Genomic DNA, 20,573 nt, shown 5'->3' on the forward strand with positions numbered 1-20,573 from the left:
AATTAAGCACCTATATTGCTCATTGATTTACCAATTTTAAGATCTGAAATAATTCTAAGAAACTATTTTCTAGTTCTGCTATGGTAGAAATCTTTATTTCAAAATTACTAATAATCAAGGTTGAAAATTTGAATTGAAGGAGTTTCATTGTTTTCCCCTTGTTTTACTTCCTTTAGAAATTTTAATTTGATGAAGCTGAGATGATTTTATAAATCAAAATTGAATAAAAAATTTATTCAAGAAAATACAATAGAAATACAATAAAAAAAAACAACTAGATTTTTAAATTGGTTGGCTGAGTTCAGTATAAAGATTATTTTAATGACTGATAATAATTTAGAATAAAGAAACTTATTCTCCAAAAGTTAGAGTTTCTTTTAAGCTCTGTAAATTTTAAAATTATTCCAGAATATTGACAATTAGATCATCTGGAGTAACATATTTTAAAAAATTACAAATATTTGCATGACAATTTAATATTGTACACAATGTCTTTTTTTTAATATATAATTCTGCAAATTTGTTAATCTCTGTATATTGTGATTGATTTCCTCATTTACTATCGATTATTTTTGTTCATTAGTTGTTAAACCTACTGGTCAACTGATTGATAGCCACCCTATAGTGTATTCAACAACCAGCTAAGTTGCTTGCACCTAGGCTGCTCAGTCAATCAAGTGCAACATAGAGAAATGAAATACTGTTAGCTCAATCAGTAGCCATATTGATAGGTTGAGCAATCATTTTGCAGACTTTATGTATTTCATGCCAGAGTCTAGACTTGCTTTTGGTTTATTGATTTATGATGAGAAATCCAAATTTTTTATCGTATTTATTTTGTTTAGATTCTAATTTTTACTTAAGTATTTAAAATAGCAATTAAATAATAAAATAATGCTTAAATCCCGAGTTTATATAAGAGTTTTGTGTTAATAAAAGGAAAAGTAAACTTGACAAATGAACATGAATGATATCTAAAGTATATTTCTGGTATATTGAAATATTATAAATATTATTATAAATATTATTATAAATATTATTGATCGAAATCGATCAATGGAAATCGATCAATGGAAATTGCAGATGTGTTACCAGTGCCGGTGGCATGTAAGAGAACTTTCCGTTTCGCGTCCGTTGCCAGCACCGCCCCGTTTCGTGTCCGTTGCCAGCCTTGCCTGGCCCTCGTGCCGGTGGCACATAAAAAGCACCATCCGTTCGTGGCCGTTTGCCAGCTCTGTCTGGCACCAGTGCGGGTGGCACGTAAAAAGCACCCACTACACTCACGGAGTGGTTGGCGTTAGGAAGGGCATCCAGCCGTAGAAACACTGCCAGATTTGACTGGGCCTGATGAAGCCTTCTGGCTTCACAGACCCCAGTAGAACCGTCCAACCCATGCTAGCATGGAAAACGGACGCTAAATGATGATGATGATGATGATGTATCTGATATATTAGAAAAGTCTTTGTACTAGTCCGAATTCACATGCCTTATAATTCTAGTATTGAATTTTGGTTTCTGTCACATTAAACATATGAAAAGCAAGACTATTAGAAATTATGACACTTAAATATCTCTGAGTAGAATTTCATTTAGGTGCTTCTACAACTTGTTTTTATATGATATAAAACATTTCCAAGCAACTATAAAATTTATTTATAATGGATTGATTTTATAAAGGTTGTTTTTTATGGAAAGAAGTTGTTGGATTAGTAACCAAAGATTATATTTTCATATCTTTTCTAGCTATTGTACTTTAAGAAATACTTAATGTCATCTATGTGCTGCTCTCTATAAATGCCTCTGCTAATATTTAAATTTCAAATTAAGGCAGCAAGCTGGCAGAATTGTTAGTATGCTAGGCAAAATGCTTAGCTGCATTTCATCTGTCTTTATGTTCTGAGTTCAAATTCTGCTGAGGTCAACTTTACCTTTCATCTTTTTGGGGTCGATAAAATAAGTGCCAGTCAAGCATTAGGGTCAATGTAATTGACTTAACCTCTTCTCTGAAATTGCCGGCCTTGTGCCAAAATTTGAACCCAATATTTAGGTTTCAGAGCTATCCAATTCATGGTAGCATACTAAGTGGAAAAATAAATGTAAAAAAAAAAATTGCAAATTTCATGATATAATGAAAGTGTCAAGGTGTAATAATTAGTTTTGTTTCACTCTGGGCTGTGCTTGTTAAACAAATTATGAGATATAAATCACCAAGACATTTTTGTCTCTTTTCTCCACTCGTTCTTTTTCTTGGTCCTTCTTATGAAGCATTTTGTTTGCTTTGGTGATGTCCATAGGATGTCTTACCATATGTGTTCTTGGGTGATTTCTGTGGCATTAAAATCATATTTTTGTTGTTAGTCTAGATGTATAGTTAAGATTTCTTGCTTTTGGCTTTCCATTGTGTTATATCACAATACTACACCATGGCTGTGTGAGCTACAAAATCTTCGTCGCCACTGTTATATCGCGCATTTCGATGACCTCAACTCAACTCCTGATGTCTAGACTTCTCCCTCTATATCTACGTATTGGGCTAGCCTACTTCATCGTCTGGGGGCGTCCACACAACACGTTGTTAAATGTTGGCACCAAAAAAGAAGCAGGTTTACTGAAAAGTATTATTATTGACTTAACTTTATATTTATTCTATATTTCTTAAAAGCAAGTTTACATTTATCTCATTTCTGTATTTCATTATATTTTTGTGTACAAGAGGATTTGGTCTTAGTACTTAAGGTGAACAAATTATTAAGGACTGCAATTATTATTCACCTTATTCTTTTATGTTATTGCCTGTAATATGGAAAAGGTTCAGTGACAAAGCATATCACAGGGTCAAAAATGAAACCAAAGCTATTAAATGTTCAGCTGAAAATTAACATTTGGATCCATTTGCCAATTTCAGCCTTGTTTTTTTTTTTATATCTCATTCTTCTTTGACATAATTCTTTCTTGACATATACTTCTTCCTCTGCTTTTATTAACCCTTCTATGTTAATAAAGGCCACAGCCTATAAACAACTACAAGGTACCTATCCTAGAATATCCTCATATGAAGCAGACAATTTGGTTTCCACATGTCATTGCATGGTAGCCCTTCTTACTGCTTTTTTTCAGACATAAAATAATCACTTGGTAATTTGCCAAGTAGAATGTGTCATAGTACTAAACATCAATTAAGCTTTGGATAAAGTCTTGTACAATGCACTTTGTATTAAACTAAATTTTAAAATGCTTAGAGACACTGCTAAACTCTATGGAAAAATTGAATTTTCTTTTTCCTGTCTGCTTTGATTAAATGACCATTAATCTAATAGATCTATACTGCTTAATACTTTATTCAGCTGTTTCTAGTCTTCATAGCTGATCTTGTCAATGCCTTTGAAAAATAAGCTAAGCTATATATATACATACAACTTATAAACAAGGGCAAAAGAAAAAACTTCTAATGCCAAATATGCCAAAAATAGACAAATCGTCAATAACCATATAATTTATCACTATAAGCACACGTCTCGAAGTGAGCCAACAGAAATTTCTAAAAAATTCTGTTATTATCGTATCAGTCCCAATTTCAGAGTTAATTCATAAGAATTTTCTCCTCATCACCGATAAATACGGTAAGAAATAAATGAAATACTTACTTATACCCATGGAAGAATTTTTTAATATGCTGGCCATTGATAGGATTTTTTTTGAAAAATTTTATCCTATATTAGATATATATATATATATATATATATATATATATATATATATATATATATATATATATATACTGTTAGCATGACACCATTTGCAGGAGAGAGAAACTTAATGGCAGGTTGTTTGAACAGTATGAAGAAAAAGACTAGATGTCTGGAAGATAAAATGTAAGTTTTATCTAGAAGACAAAATGTGAGAATATAGAGTTATCCAGAAAAAAAGAATCTTAACAATTTGGATGGCATTGTGCAAGTTGCTCATGAAGATCAAGCTTGAGATTTGCAAGTAAGAAAAATATTACAACAAACATTCTTGGGGTGTGTGAAAATAATATAATCCCTGATGATTGGGCAAGTATACTAGCAGGATATTGCCAATTTATCCAAGCAAAGTAAGCACACAAATGATTGAATGTGTCAAATAACTAATTTGTCACAAATACATATCAAATGATTCTTATAAATTTATTTAGGAACTAAATTCACACAGGTGTCTCTGTGCACATCCTTGATGAATAGGTGGAAGATAAATTATGAGAACTGATGCTTGTGCCAGTAGCAGCTCATATGTAATGTCTAGGGGTACCAGGCAGGACTTTAAGCATGAATTTAAAATGTCTGGCTTAATGAGTGAGGTGCATTCAAAATGTGAACACTTTTAAACAACTTGTGTATGGCTTTGTGTTTTAAAAAATCCATAAATCTCTAAAACTTTAACAAAAAATTTTCAATAGTAAGTAAGGATTTTAATTAGACAAGCATGTAAATGTTTATTTGTCAGCTTGTTATGTAGCACCTATTGAAAAGGAATTGTTTAATTTGTGTTTGTTTTTTCTTTCTTTCTTTTTTCTCCCTGTATCTTTTATTTGATACACATAAAGGTGCAGTAGCGAAGCACTACTTTGTTGATTGTAATCAAATTCACATGTAGCCCTATTTCAACTAGTTTACATCTTACTGTGCTTGTAAAATGGTAGAGTACCAATCAATACTGCTATAATTGCTGCTGCTGATGTGCTATTAAAGAATTGTTTAATAATTAGATCTAGAAGCATACTTCTTAAAGCACAACTGCACTATATAAAAAAAATTAGAGTACTTTTTGTAACAATTTGTGTTCAGCTTAAATGAAATTAATTTAAGTGAAATCAAAATGTCAGACATGAAATTATTTCTGTCATTAATTTAGGTGTTACACACAGTTAGAGAATACTTTTTAATGTATGAATAATAAAAATCAATGTTCATTATGGTATTACATTAATGTCATGTCAATGAAACTGTTGTAAGATTCATGTTTGTGTTTTTGCTTTGAAATAGTAGTCCTTGTTAGCTCAAGCGTGAGTGGCTAGTTGATAGAATGGCAGAAATAAGAAAACTTAACAAATCAGATTTAGTCTTATTTTGACCGTTTACTTCTCTATGTTACTGGTTACAGAACAATGAAAAACTCAGTTGGTAAGATTTGGTGTCAAAACTGTTAGCAGCTCAGCTGTTTGTTAAGCAGAACCCAACAATTGAATCATAGCCCTATTTTAAAATCTACCATGCTAAGTTTTATTTTTCAACTGGCTGCTTCCATACATTCCCTTTTTTTTATCTTGGTGTAGGGGAAATCATGTTTATTGTTACCAATTATTATCCTTTTTGCAATGGACCTATTTTCATCAGAAGTAGGTCATACTATGGATGGTCTAAATATTTATGATTATAGGAATATTTTTTATGCTTGATGTGGTTATTAGCAGACTGTTCTTTCTATCAGGCATTTCTGAAATCATATGATTAGATTTTCCTGACAGCATAACAAGTTATTGTGATGTCAATTGTGCTGATTTACTCTCTATAAAGATTATTCCTTAGAAAATTCTTTCTGCAATAATGGTTAACCAGTTGAATCATCAAATGTTTTCTTTTTATTAGTTTTTCTTTTATTACTTCATTAAAGCATTTACCATTTTACTCAGAGTGCAAAAAATTACTGTGTGTGTTAATTACAATGTATAATTCTAGGAATATCATTTTCAAATATGCATTTTCAAAAATTTTTTCATTAACAAAAAGTCAGGAATAAATTAACTTTCCCGCATCATTAGAATGGAAAACATTCTTCTCAGAAGAATAATTATTGATTTCTTTGTCAAGTTCAGCTTTATGTAAGGGAAAATATAGTTTCAACTCCAGTATATTATGGATATTCATTTTATTGCCCCATCTCCTTCATCTTCCACAATGATAAAAGTCAAAGCTGAACTCAGAACCTTGAGAAATAAAACTTAATATCATAATATATTTAGCACTGCTATCTTTGTTATTCAGAGTAAGAATAATTATTGATTAGAGTATGTCCCAAAATAAATTATTTATACTAGATTTATAATTGACTATAACAGTTGGCTGAGCTTAACACAAAATTCTCTCTCTCTCTCTTTGTTATCATTATTATTATTATTATTATTATTATTATTATTATTATTATTACACAACCTGCAGAAGTTAACTTGATCTGTTCTGTTTGCTAACTGTTATCCCTATCATTGTTACCATCTTCATAATTATTCTTTTGAATTTATGTACCTGAAAATAGAGATTAGTAACATTGGCCTGTCTAGTTGAAAAGTTGTTCAGTGGTTTATAGTACTGAGTATAAATCCTACCAAGGCGTCCTTAGTGTTACTGACTGAACTATCAAGAATATTTGACCTTTTGCCAAACATCTAAAGCTTGCACATTGTTGCTTGGTCTGCTAGAAATATTTACTGAATTTCTTTCATCTCAAACCTTTCTGTCTTAAAAAGGAAGGACTCTTTAGATAACATATTCTTAGATATATTTTGTCTGAATAAAAGACAGAACATTCTTGACTGGAATGCTTTTGATCATAGATCTGCTCTGCTGAGGCTAATCTGGAGATAAACAGCAAAAATAACTCTCTTTACTCTTTTACTTGTTTCAGTCATTTGACTGTGGCCATGCTGGAGCACTGCCTTTAGTCAAGCAAATCGACCCCAGAACTTATTCGTTGTAAGCCTAGTACTTATTCTATCGGTCATTTTTTCTGAACCGCTAAGTTACGGGGACGTAAACACACCAGCATTGGTTGTCAAGGGGGGACAAACACAGACCCACAAACATATACACACACATACATATGTATATATACATATATACGATGGGCTTCTTTCAGTTTCCATCTACCAAATCCACTCACAAGGCTTTGGTCGGCCTGAGGCTATAGTAGAAGACACTTGCCCAAGGTGCCATGCAGTGGGACAACCCAATACCATGTGGTTAGGAAGCAAGCTACTTACCACAGAGCCACTTGGTTGTCTTTTAGTGATATATAAGTGATCTTATATATTGGGATCAATAATACTCAACTGCAAATTATATAATAATTGTTGCTATTTCACACTGTTGTCTGAGAATTCAGTCAAATTTTCTATTTGAACATTGTATGTGTGAGGTACTCTGAATATTTTTGATTTATATTTCAATGAAAAATGTTTCAGAAAATGGTTATTTAGAAATGTCTGTGTTGAAGTAAAAAATTTTAAAAAACAAACTCTGTTAGAAGCAATCTGTACAAAGAAATATTTTGGATAAATCACAGGTTAAACAAAAGGAAAAGAAGCTTTTATGAAGTTCTCAAAAAAGTATTTTCAAGATATCGAATTGTACTATCATAGTTATCAGCATCTTTTATTTTCCTTATTCTAAATCCAATTTAGTTAAAAGAAACTTTTGTTCTTTTCTCTGCTAACTCCATGTGTTTTTTCCCTTCTATTATCGATGTTTCTGAAAGTATTTTTTTCTCAGAAGTGAATCAAAATATTTGAAATTGATACACTTTTAGCATACACTATATGGTTTAGTAATTGACTGTTTTATATGATAATCAGCAGCAAAGTGATATGATTCAAGAATGGGAATTGATGTACTTCAAGGCTCTTTTGTTGTAAGGAACAGAGAAATTTAGGTAAAATAATAGAAAGCTACAGTAAAATAAACTACAGTTTTTAGTTGTGTCCTTGTACATTCAGAGTTCAAGTGCTTTATTAATTGACTTATATTTTTCAAGCCTAAATGCCAATAATATTCTGAAATACAAGTGAATAATTATATTGCTTAATTACTCCTATATATTAAGTATTTTTTTTTTATTTTATGCGCCCTTTTCAAGTCTACCCAGGCTCATGGGCTCGGTTTCCTGGTTTCTGTGATGTATGTGTTCCCCCCTAGCTGGATGGGATGCCAGTCTATCGCAGCGTTACTCAAGAAACAGGAAGAGAGAGTGCGAGAAAGTTGGGGCAAAAGAGTACAGCAGGGATCACCTACACCCCCTGCCAGAGCCTCATGGAGCTTTATGTGTTTTCACTCAATAAACACACACAATGACCGGTCTGGGAATCAAAACCGTGATCCTCCGACCGCGAGTCCGCTGCCCTAACCACTGGGCCATTGCGCCTCCACATTTAGTATTGTACCAGATTTGTTAAAAACAAATCAATATTACATTTGATAAATTATTAGTTTAGTTCATGTTTTTTACAGATCAATTCTCACCTCCTTTTTTTTTTTAATTATTTTTTCCAGACAAATGCAAGATGAATTTGATAGCTACCAACAAGCAGTAAAAAAATTAAGTGAGGAAACCAAACAAGTAACTCCACAAGATGAAGGTGCTGTCTGTCAAATCTGCCATAAAACAAAATTTGCTGATGGTGTTGGGCATAGTTGTCACTACTGTCACCTGAAATCATGTGCCAGATGTGGTGGCAGAATTACAATGCGTGGGAATAAGGTATTTGAAATATTAATGAACATTCTTCTTTATATTTACAAAACGTATTTCTCTTTTAATGAAAGTTTGAATTTACCCAATATTGTTATATGATAAAATATGCCAGGTTAAATATTTTATAGTTTTTAGTTTGAATCTTCTCAATACATTTCTTGTATGGTATATTATTGGTATATAACTCTTTGGAGCTAACTTTGTATTTGCCTAACTTTTAATCCTGCTAATTATCATTGTACACTCTTTAACATCATTTTCTCTCATCCAATATATCCAACTGTGACATTGTTGGTTCCACTGTTTTCATTTGCTTGAATATCAATCCCGATATCTTAGACACTAGGAAGTTCAAACTTTGTTTTATCAATAGTTACAAAATTGAAAAACAAATTTTTGTTTTTTGAAGTGATGTATTTGTTTAATAAACAACAATCCAACTATATTCGATGTGCCATGTGCTGAGCTAGTTATAAGTTATGTGACATATACAATAAACTGAGAAAGGTCGTGTACCTTTCTTCTTTTTATGAAATGAAAACTGAAATACAATATAGATACATAGCTACATAACAATATAGTTCATGTCAAATTTGGTGACTCTGATACAAAATATATTCTTTTCTACTCTAGGCACAAAGCCTGAAATTTTGGGGGAGAGGACTAGTCGATTAGATCGACCCCAGTATGCAACTGGTACTTAATTAATGGACCTCGAATGGGTGAAAGGCAAAGACAACCTCAGCAAAATTTGAACTCAGAATGTAAAGACAGACGAAATACTGCTAAGCATTTCACCCGGTGTGGTAATGTTTCTGCCAGCTCGCCACCTTCTGTTACAAAATATACTAAAGAAAAAAACTGAACGAATATGCAGAGAAAATGTTCTGTTTTCAGTCATTAACATTTTGGTTAATATTGGCTTAAAAAAAATTTCTGATTATGTAATCAAATACAAAGTGATGCACATCAAACATTGAACCTGGCATTGCAATTAATTATCTGCAGACATTTGCCAATTCTTTTGAAGACATAATTAGCTCTGAGATTAGCACATCTGAAAGGTGGAATTATTTTCTACATGATAACCTTTAAGAATGGTATGAAATTAGCATAGATTTCACCTCTACCAGTTATCAGTATTGAACTGCTTTGTCCAATGTTTGGTATAATCTTCAGAAGCTTTTAATGTCATACTCTTGTGCAGCTTTTTTTTCTGAATAAAACTAATAGTATTTGGGAACTTTCAAGAGATAAATAACTACTAACTGCACCAGATCAGGGTTTGTCTTTGGCTAAGCTCAAATTACCACATATTTTACAATTGTCTCTGCAGTTGTTGGTGATGCCACATCATTAAAGCTGATAAAGCTGATCATAATCCAGCCCTGATTAAGGACTGAACCTACGATTGTATGTAGGACCACATTGTTTGGCACGTAAAATGTGCAGGTGGCACGTAAAAAAACACCATTTGAGCGTGGCTGTTGCCAGTACCGCCTGACTGGCCCTCATGCTGGTGGCACATAAAAGCACTCACTACACTCTTGGAGTGGTTGGCATTAAGAAGGGCATCCAGCTGTAGAAACTCTACCAGATCAAGACTGGAGTCTGATGCAGCCATCTGGTTCACCAGTCCTCAGTCAAATCATCCAACCCATGCTCGCATGGAAAGCGGGTGTTAAACGATGATGATACAGTTTGATTTGAGAGAAAATTGTTTATAAATCCCAAAGCATGCATTCATTATAAACACACTCAGTTATATCCTAAATAATATTGTATATCTGATAGAGAAACTTTTCAAATACCAATACAATATCCTCTGTTCCCCTAATTTACCAACTTTATGCCTTTTTATGGTTAATATAGGGCGTAACAAATATCAGAAAATCAAAAAAAAATGTGTGTAATAGGTGTAAAACAACTTCCTATGAACGAATATGAAAAAAAAAATTCGCGCACGCGAAAGGAGGGTGGGGGAGAGGCCTCGGAAAATTCACATCGGGAAGTTCCGAAAGCGTCTGAGGAGCTGACCCGGGCACCAAAACCAAAAAAAATAGTGTAATATGTGTAAAACAACTTGCTCTAAACGAATATGACAAAAAAAAATGCGCTCTCGCGAAAGAGGGGTGGGGGAGAGGCCTCGGAATATTTATATCGGGAATTTCCGAAAGCGTCTGAACCGGGCACAAAAACAAAAACAAAAACAGCGTAATAGTGTAAAACAACTTGCTCTAAACGACTATCATGAAAAAAATGCGCGCTCGCGAAAGGGGGGTGGGGGAGAGGCTTCGGAAATTTCACATCTTCAGTCCACGGCCTTTAAACTAAGAAAAAATAGTGTAATTGGTGTAAAACTACTTGTTCTAAACGAGTATCAAGAACACACACTCACACATGAATCATAAACTCCGTATTTCGCAAAAAAAAAAAAAATAAAGAGAAGAAATTCTGGAAAAAGTGAAGAAATGTTGGATCTCCGCCATGTGAATCAAAATACGTGTCAGAAACATCTTGAAATACTACAGAAATTATGTTACGAAAATGATAATGTATACATACCTCTTTGAGTGGTCCATCGATAATGATGATAAAGAAATGAGTTGGATTTGAACTCAGAATATTGACTACATACTACAAGACTCAAAATATTCAGCCAAGTCACCACCCTTTAACTAGCAATAATAATAACATCAATAACATAACAGCCAAAAGATTTATTTGTTCTGAAAATAACAATCATAGTAAATAAATATGTTCTTTAATATTCACATTCATGTGCACAGTTAAACACACTTACATACAAACAGTCACGCATGCATAATACAAAACGGAACACATAAATGAAGGATGCATTACTTAGTATATATTACATCTAGAGAATTTTGATTAATAAGTCAAATATGCAAATTATAAAGATAATTAATTGCTTTACTAAACAGTGTTGTAAAGGTGAAAAAATAAATTTGGGAAAAAAATACACGCCAAAATAAAGGATAATTAGGGAAGGATTGACACAAAATAATAATTTTTTCTGTCTCTTTTTTTCTGATAAATGCATCTTAATAAGTGAGAAGAATTGCATATATCTGAACTATTTCAAAGAAAAGCATAAATTTAATGTTTAAAATAGCTTTAACCAAGGAATGAGATCTAACATTTCTTCACTTTTTCCAGAATTTCTTCTCTTTATTTTTTTTTTTTTTGCGAAATACGGAGTTTATGATTCATGTGTGAGTGTGTGTTCTTGATACTCGTTTAGAACAAGTAGTTTTACACCAATTACACTATTTTTTCTTAGTTTAAAGGCCGTGGACTGAAGATGTGAAATTTCCGAAGCCTCTCCCCCACCCCCCTTTCGCGAGCGCGCATTTTTTTCATGATAGTCGTTTAGAGCAAGTTGTTTTACACCTATTACGCTGTTTTTGTTTTTGTGCCCGGTTCAGACGCTTTCGGAAATTCCCGATATAAATATTCCGAGGCCTCTCCCCCACCCCTCTTTCGCGAGAGCGCATTTTTTTTTGTCATATTCGTTTAGAGCAAGTTGTTTTACACATATTACACTATTTTTTTTTTTGTTTTGGTGCCCGGGTCAGCTCCTCAGACGCTTTCGGAACTTCCCGATGTGAGTTTTCCGAGGCATCTCCCCCACCCCCCTTTCGCGTGCGCGAATTTTTTTTTTCATATTCGTTCATAGGAAGTTGTTTTACACCTATTACACACATTTTTTTTTTGATTTTCTGATATTTGTTACGCCCTATATTAACCCTTTTTATTTTATTTAACTATTGTTGGTCCATTGCTGGATGAAATCTCAGTATGCCATTGCTGATTTATCTATGCTAGTTTTATAGCTCCTTGTCTACACTGGCCTCTTGCATTTTGGACTGGGTGTTCTTGTTGTTAGGTGTTTAACCTTAATCTTCTGCACATATGTGGAACTTGAAATCAGAATGGAGAGATCTGCAAATAAACATTTCTAAGTTTCTTGTTCAACACTAATAATTCTATCAGTCCAATGTCCTGAAAAGTACTTTATTTGTCAGTTCTGAAAGGATGAGAGGCAAAATTGACCTCAATAATATTTGAACTCAGAGTGCAGGGAGCTAAAATGAATTCTGCAAAGCATTCTATCTGATGCTGTAATGACTCTATCAACTCACCACCTAACTCGTTGCTATTGACAACAAAATTCACTTAATCAAACCAATGATGGAAACTGTTGGTGGTTACTTGACCTGCTAAAAATAGCAGTAAATCTCTTTCAAGTCATGCATAACAGTCTTGAAATAAAAAAAAATACATATTGAATAACACAGTTCTGTTGGCACCATGTCTGATAACACGTGGGTTGAGTATGGCTGCCTCTAATCATGAGTCTGCTTGGTCAAGACTAACTTGAGACTAATCAGCAACAAATCCACTCAATATGTTTTTATTTCCTATTTTTTCTATTATCACCTGCCAGACCTTGTACTGAACAAACTTCCTAACAATTTTTGCAGAAATGAATTTGCTTTATAATTCTTTACCTGCACATATTTTCTTCAAACATTAATTTTCAACAAATCCTGTTGAACATTAATCACATTAATCTCATTCATGTTCTTTTATTCACAAATTTAAAACTTAAATGTAAGTGAAACAAGTCCTCCTCTTCAGACAATAAAATGAGAAAATAAAATAATATTGTTCTCTAGTCTTCATTTATTAATATGCTGAGATGGGTTGTGTTCTTGAACAAGACACTCTATTTCACATTGCTCTAGTTTGCTCAGCTCTAGAAATGTGTTGCAGTGTCACAGGTGCCAAGCAATATCAGCCTTTGCCCCTCCCTTGGATAACATTGGTGTCATGGAGAGGGAAAGCTGGTATTTATGAGTGACTGCTGGTCTTCCATAAACAACCTTACCCAGACTTGTGCCTCGAGGCGTAACTTTCTAGGTGCAATCCCATGGTCATTCATGATCGATGGGGGGGTCTTTACTCATTATATATATATCTGTAAATGTAATATGTGACAATTATTCAGTAGCCATGATAAAACTCGGAGTTTTGGATGCCGAGGTGGAAATCCACGCTGCCATCTCTTCAGTTATCCGGCCATCGGAAAAAATGGTATGAAAGAGATGGCAGCGTGGATTTCCACCTCGGCATCCGAAACTCGGAGTTTTATCATGGCTACCGAATAATTGTCACATATTACCTTTACAGATAAATTCCTCTATTTACATAATATCAAGGTCGCTTTCATTCTTTTGTTGTCTTACCATTTTTATCAATATATATATATATATATATATACACACACACACACACATATATATTTTCAGACTCTCTTATATGAGTGAATGATGTTATTTTTCCCAACTGAATTTATTTTTCTCTTTTTAAGCTTATCTTCTTATTTTCATCACTCCTTTATCTTTTTCTCATTCATCCTGTCAGCCTGTACCTGTGAGTGGCAAGGAAGTCAAAGATCTCAGTGGTCAAAACGTCACTGTAAGTTTTATGGTCAAATGTAATGGATTAGATGTAGTCTTGCACTTTATTGTTGTCTGCTTTGAGCTTGTTTTATAAACTGTATTTCTCAAATTGAGCCCTAATACTTTTCTGTTATTTAAAAAATGGAATTTTTTTTATTATTATAAAATCTGTCTTGTCTGAAGCATGCAAGCATGGAAAATTAGACATTAAAACTATTCAAATAAAAAAAAAAAAAAGAATAATAACATGATCCTAAATTGTCTGAATTCTTAATTTTCTGTCACATTGTATCAGACCTAACCATATCTTGTGACCGACCATTAAGGATTATTGAAGAACCTCCTTTGAGGCATTTTGTATTCTAATGGTTATTAGCATTGTGGAAAGTAGATTTAGGAACAGTTAATGCATGACAAGATACAAACTCACAACCCATCAGCTAAGTGACTGATTCAGTCAGCTGATGCACCTTATTCAATGCACCTTGTTCAAACCACTTCATTTCAATCACTGGTTTGATGATAATCAAGTAAGAGATTGTATCTTTGGAGAATAAAAACCAAAAGTACTATGGTTGATGTTTCTTCACTTTAAAGTGTTTTTGATTATTATGTTTGGGTTGATATTTTTTTATTTATTTTGTTATGATTAAGTTATAAGAAAATTCAATTTGGCTGTTTAAATAATGCTTTTATTGTAAATTTGCACTGCGGCTATCTTTGAAATGGTATTTCAGTTACATGCATTGACACATTTTAAAAGAGACATCAGTTGACCAGTTCTGTTTTTGGTTTCTTCATAGTCCACACTTGGGCTAAATTTTCTTTTCTTTTTGGTGCTTTAATAAACTGTTGACATTACCTTTCTAAGCAGCTTAGTAGAGACTTACTAAATAAATCTTGAGATATTTTCTAGCTTGTTGATGCCCTTTTTTTAATTACTCAATTTTTTAAAAAAATTTGTTTAATATCTAATATTTTCATGTAGTTAACTAATCTCAGTAATAACCCTATTAGTCATGTTCAATTTCACTTGATTAAGAATTTGAAATGTCATTTCAAAGATATCTCAACAGACAAAAACAAAAAGTGACATATTAAAAACTGTTTCTTATTTTGATTTTCCAGTTTTTAAATTGAAATGGTTTTTATCATAATTATAATAAAGTCAGTGTAATTTAGTGGAAAAAAATTCTGTGAAGCACATGGCATGAATTAAATGAATAAACAGCCGACTGGGATCATGTGACTGTTTATAGATTATCAGAAACTAACACACTATCAATTTACATTATTATTATTTGTCATGTTTATAGAGATATTTGCAAATATATTTTATGGAATAGTTCCAAATAAAGATTGTTAAATAGCAGTATTTTCTCATAAGGAAGAAAGGAACATATTTATAGTGAACAAGTTCAGTGTAATTACAGTTCGCTTAAATATTTTTATAGCATTATATAAAGTTTTAACTGATTCTGGGGCAGTGGAGGATAACATTGACCAGTCATTTATCCAAGCCTATATTGGCTGGTTCTTTCATACTTTTAGACTTAATCACAATATCCTTTTAAATTCTGAGAATAAAAAAAAAATCCAAGTTTTGCCCTCGGCAACTAAAGCCTGGAAAGAAACTTAATATCATTACCAAGAATGTGGCAAAGGTGAATGTAAAAGCTCAGTCTATGGGAGCTTGACAATGCTAATAATAAGAATAATGGTTTCTGTTATTAGCCAGTATGGTGAGAGTAATATATTAAAATGTCATCGATATGATTTCATCTTACACTTTACACTTTTACTTGTTTCAGTCATTTGACTGTGGCCATACTGGAGCACTGCCTTTAGTCGAGCAAATCAACCCCAGGACTTATTATTTGTAAGCCTAGTACTTATTCTATCGGTCTTTTTTGCCGAACCACTAAGTTACGATGACGTTAACACGTTGGGGGGGGGGGCACAAACATATACACACACATGCATATATACATATATATACGATGGGCTTCTTTCAGTTTCCGTCGACCAAATCCACTCTCAAAGCTTTGGGTGGCCTGAGGCTATAATAGAATACACTTGCCCAAGGTGGTTGGTAAGCAAGCTACTTACCACACAGCCACTCCTACACCTATATAAAAATATTTGGATTAAATACTCTCCTAAATACTAATCACTGTTTTTAAAATAGTAGTAGCAATTATTAAATGAAGTAAAATGAGTTAGATATTGTTTTGGTGTATTACATTCCACTAAAACATGTCTTTATACTTTTCCCAAGTTTTCTTGTCTGAAGTTCGTCACTCCAGGTCTCAGTAGTTATGTAGAAATCTATATCAGAATGTCTTAAAAGCAGAGCCTTTGTTGACCATATTTGTATTTAAGGTACCTTTTGACAACTGCATAATCTATTCAGTAGCATGCCCTGCTAATGAACAGATAATGAATAAGCTGATGACTTAGTTCTTATGGCTGAATTTGTGGTACGTTTAGTGAAGGAATCTGATGTAGAATCAAAGACTAGAACTGAGAGGCTTCGAAGTAAACTTAGCAAAGACTAAAGTATTAGCAAACAGGAAAGGAAGCAAGACCTTGCTCCCATCAAGGAAATGGTTCTGCTCAATATATAGTAAAATGTTTATATAAGAATTCCTTGTAGTGTAGTGGCGGACTTTCAGAGAAAGTACACTTCATGTGCAGTCAGTGCACAAGGGCCATTAGCACTTGAAGCTCACAGAAAGTTGATTCTCTCAAAGGTATAAAAGGGTTTTTTTCAGTAGTTTATAGCTTTTGTTAACTAGGAAACCTAATTAATAGTGGGGGTTAGTGTTCAATAATACCTTGAATATGAACAGGCTGGAGAAAGTTCAAGGAGCTCTTAGTTATGTTGGTAACAAAACCATTTTGTCTTGGAACAAAGGGCAAATAAAATGAGACTTTTGATACTGCAAATCTTCAAGTGAGATGTAGGCCTTGAATGCAAAGGATTTGTGAAAACTAGAAATAAATGAACTGACCATGCTCTTTTGGATGTGTAATGTTTGTGTGTGGGAATAATGAATTACAAAAACTGAATGTTTGATAAATCAGATTTTGTGTGTCAGAGAGAAGACTGTTGTCATCAGTATGTGGTGTGTTATGGAGAAGGATAGCTGATCAAGAAGTATTGTATGTTCAAAGTGAATGAGATTTGTGGAAAAGAAAGACCAGGGAAGACTTGGGACAAACTGAAGAAGACTGATCTAAAGATGCTGCATCTCAGATGAAGATAATGAAAGACTATGTCAATTGACAGCAGAGTGCATGAGAAGATCTGTCCATCCATGCAAGCTAAGTGAAATGAGCGTTAAAATTGATAGTAATGGAGAATGGGGGACATAACATAAATATTTACTGTCAAGTCTACATCTGCTGCCTCACCAGCCTCTTTGACTTTCTCTCACTTTTCTATCACTCTCTATTTTGCTTATTTTCTATATAATCTATTAGTGAAAATAAAGAAAGCAATGATCTCTCCTGTCTGACCATCTCACCTCTCTAACCCCACTCTTTTTTCCATGCACTGTCCCTTGACCTGTGTAATAATGATGGATGGTACTGGACCTATGCATATTTCAATCCCCACCTCAATCATCCTTTCTCAGGATTTTTTGAAGAGGATGCACAGTGGGAGGGTGGGACACCATTAGAATGTATATTTAACTGAGTGTACTGGAAGTTGTGGAATGTAGTGCTTTCCTTAAGGGCGCTAGGCATTGTCCAGTCTAAGAATTAAAACCATGATGTAACAGTCCACACCACTACACTACACACCTTCACTTACACACACACACACAAACACATACATCATACATATATACATTACATACATACATACAAACAGGCTCCTCTATAGGGATGAAACATCCAATTTTTCACTGCTGTAAATTTTGAATTCAAAAGGTTGGGCTTCCAACCAGGCCTTTTGTGATACCCCTTAAAGCCTGCAACTTTTCAGCACCCTCTCATATGTCTATGACCCAATCTGCCTCTATAAAGCCAATCTGCCTCTATAAAACCTTCCCCCACCTGTCACCTTCTCTCTATTTTCTAACAAGAGTACTATTCAGCTTTCATTTCCTTTTGTGCTACTGCTTATCTTTGTCTTTGGAATCACTTCCTTTTGTCACCCATCTCACATTTTCAGCATCATTCTCCCCTATATTATTCTTCACTTTAACATTAGATAACAAGTGGCACAGAATTTTTGTGCCCCTGTTATCTCTCCCATTCCCCTGAACTATATCATATAATTGTTATTCCTCATCCTTGACACCCTCTCATATCTACCATGACAGCCCTCCATACCATTGTTCATCAGTATGCATGAATGCATACTGACATTGCACATCCAAAATGTTACTCTTAGCAACATGTAGCATATAGAAATAAAGTCATTCTGGTTTGGTATTTGCCATTGCTGTGGTGCAGTCAGATGTGCTCCAAGACTGCCACTCTGTCCACACGTGCTAGTGATCATTCAATTATATTATTTATTTCAGCATAGCAAGAGCATCTCCCTTCATTGAACTAGCATAATAGCACATGATATTCTCTCAGATTGATCTTTTGATCACACTTATACTTTAACAGTTGAAGCATACTCAAGCCCACATGAAGAGCTATACCAATTTAGAAGGCACTGTTGTTAATGAATAATTAATTAGCAATAGAAGTTATGAGGTTTATATGTAGAAAAATATGTAAGACATCTCCAGTTAACCATTCATCAGACATAGAACTAAAATAATAATATAATATAACATAATATATATGTATATATATTATAATATATATATGTGTATATATATATATATATACATATATATATATATATATATATATATACATATATATATATATATATATGTGTGTGTGTGTGTGTGTGTATGCATATATGGGTACAGGATGTCACCAACAGTAAATAACGTGAAATACGAAAACAAATGAGTTAAATGCACAAACAACAAGAGAAAAAATGGAAGACAGGACAAGTAACACAAAGAACAACAATATGAGTCTTTGAAGACAGTTGCTCCCATAAATACCAAAATAAAATTTGGATTTACAGAGGGTCAAAGTTGGGAACAAAAGTAGGACGGTGGAGACATACAATGAAACCGAATAAAAACAAACATGGAGAGTCATTAGACCAAAATAAGAGTAAAATAGAAAACGCTGGAGAAATATTTTCTTTGCAAAGAGAAAAGATAGATGAGAGAGATAGATGTCCAGTCATTTGGACGTTCTGGAGGAAAAGAAAGATGGTCACGTGAGGAAAAGAAAAGTGGACGATAGTCACATGTGAGCAAATTTAAAGGGATTTGTTGTGCAAGAAGGTACAAAGTAAACTACAAAAGAAAAAGAAAGAAAACAAAGTAAAGTTTGAGTTTTACCTTGTATTTCAATATTTTGAAGTTATAACCCTTTCTTCAGGACATTTCTAAAAAGTGAAGGATGGAAATATCATTGCTCAGATGTGTTAAGAAGAAAGGAGGAAGGAAGAAGGTGACATGTGCAGACTGGTGTTGCTATAGTAACCAGTCAGCTTTATGTAGTTCCTTCCAGTTGTTAATGGCTGGTCTCAATTTGTTGATAAGGAGGGCTTCCATGATTCTGAGATTGTTCCTGTTACATTGAGTGACCCTGATGGATACCTTAAAATCCTGGATCTGGCACTTCTTTAGTTGTTCATCTATTGACATGCTAATGTGCTCTTTTATTTGAATGTGCATTTTTCTGATAGTACTCCCTATATAAGATGCCCTAGTTTTATTGCAGACTACTTTATATACCTATTTCTTTATTACCCACAAGGGGCTAAACACAGAGGGGACAAACTAGGACAGACATAGGTATTAAGTCGATTACATCGACCCCAGTGCGTAACTGGTACTTAATTTATCGACCCCGAAAGGATGAAAGGCAAAGTCGACCTCGGCGGAATTTGAACTCACAACGTAACGCAGACGAAATACCGCTAAGCATTTCACCCGGCGTGCTAACGTTTCTGCCAGCTCGCCGCCTTTATATACCACATAGGCCCTCAAGTATGTTTTGACTTTATTGATGAGAAATTGGACGGGACACACACACACACACATACACGTTTCTCATTTCTTTATTGCCCACAAGGGGCTAAACATAGAGGGAACAAACAAGGACAGACAAACGGATTAAGTCGATTACATCGACCCAGTGCCTAACCGGTACTTAATTTATCAAGGCAGCGAGCTGGCAGAAACGTTAGCACACCGGGAGAAATGCTTAGTGGTATTTCATCTGTCGCTACTTTCTGAGTTCAACTTCCACCAAGGTTGACTTTGCCTTTCATCCTTTCGGAGTCGATAAATTAAGTACCAGTTACGCACTGGGGTCGATGTAATCGATTTAATCCATTTGTCTGTCCTTGTTTGTCCCCTCTGTGTTTAGCCCCTTGTGGGTAGTAAAGAAATAGGTACTTAATTTATCGACCCCTAAAGGGATGAAAGGCAAAGTCAACCTCAGCAGAATTTGAACTCAGAACGAAATACCACTAAGCATTTC

General features: G+C 33.8%; 1 protein-coding gene across 8 annotated transcripts in view; it reads left to right on the forward strand.

Annotated features, from left to right (window-relative positions):
• The first annotated feature begins 8,353 nt into the window (after positions 1–8,353).
• The window catches only part of LOC115209232 (regulating synaptic membrane exocytosis protein 2), a 238,561-nt gene continuing 226,341 nt past the window's right edge, over positions 8,354–20,573 (forward strand). For all 8 annotated transcript variants that reach the window (XM_029777506.2, XM_036501023.1, XM_036501020.1 and 5 more), the window contains exons 1-2: positions 8,354–8,508; positions 13,954–14,007. In XM_029777506.2, coding sequence (XP_029633366.2) covers positions 8,494–8,508; positions 13,954–14,007 — 69 coding nt within the window. In that variant the 5' untranslated portion in view covers positions 8,354–8,493. The remainder of the gene's footprint in view (positions 8,509–13,953; positions 14,008–20,573) is intronic.

The sequence above is a fragment of the Octopus sinensis genome, linkage group LG3 (assembly GCF_006345805.1).
Source record: "Octopus sinensis linkage group LG3, ASM634580v1, whole genome shotgun sequence".
In the NCBI taxonomy this organism is placed as follows: domain Eukaryota; kingdom Metazoa; phylum Mollusca; class Cephalopoda; order Octopoda; family Octopodidae; genus Octopus; species Octopus sinensis.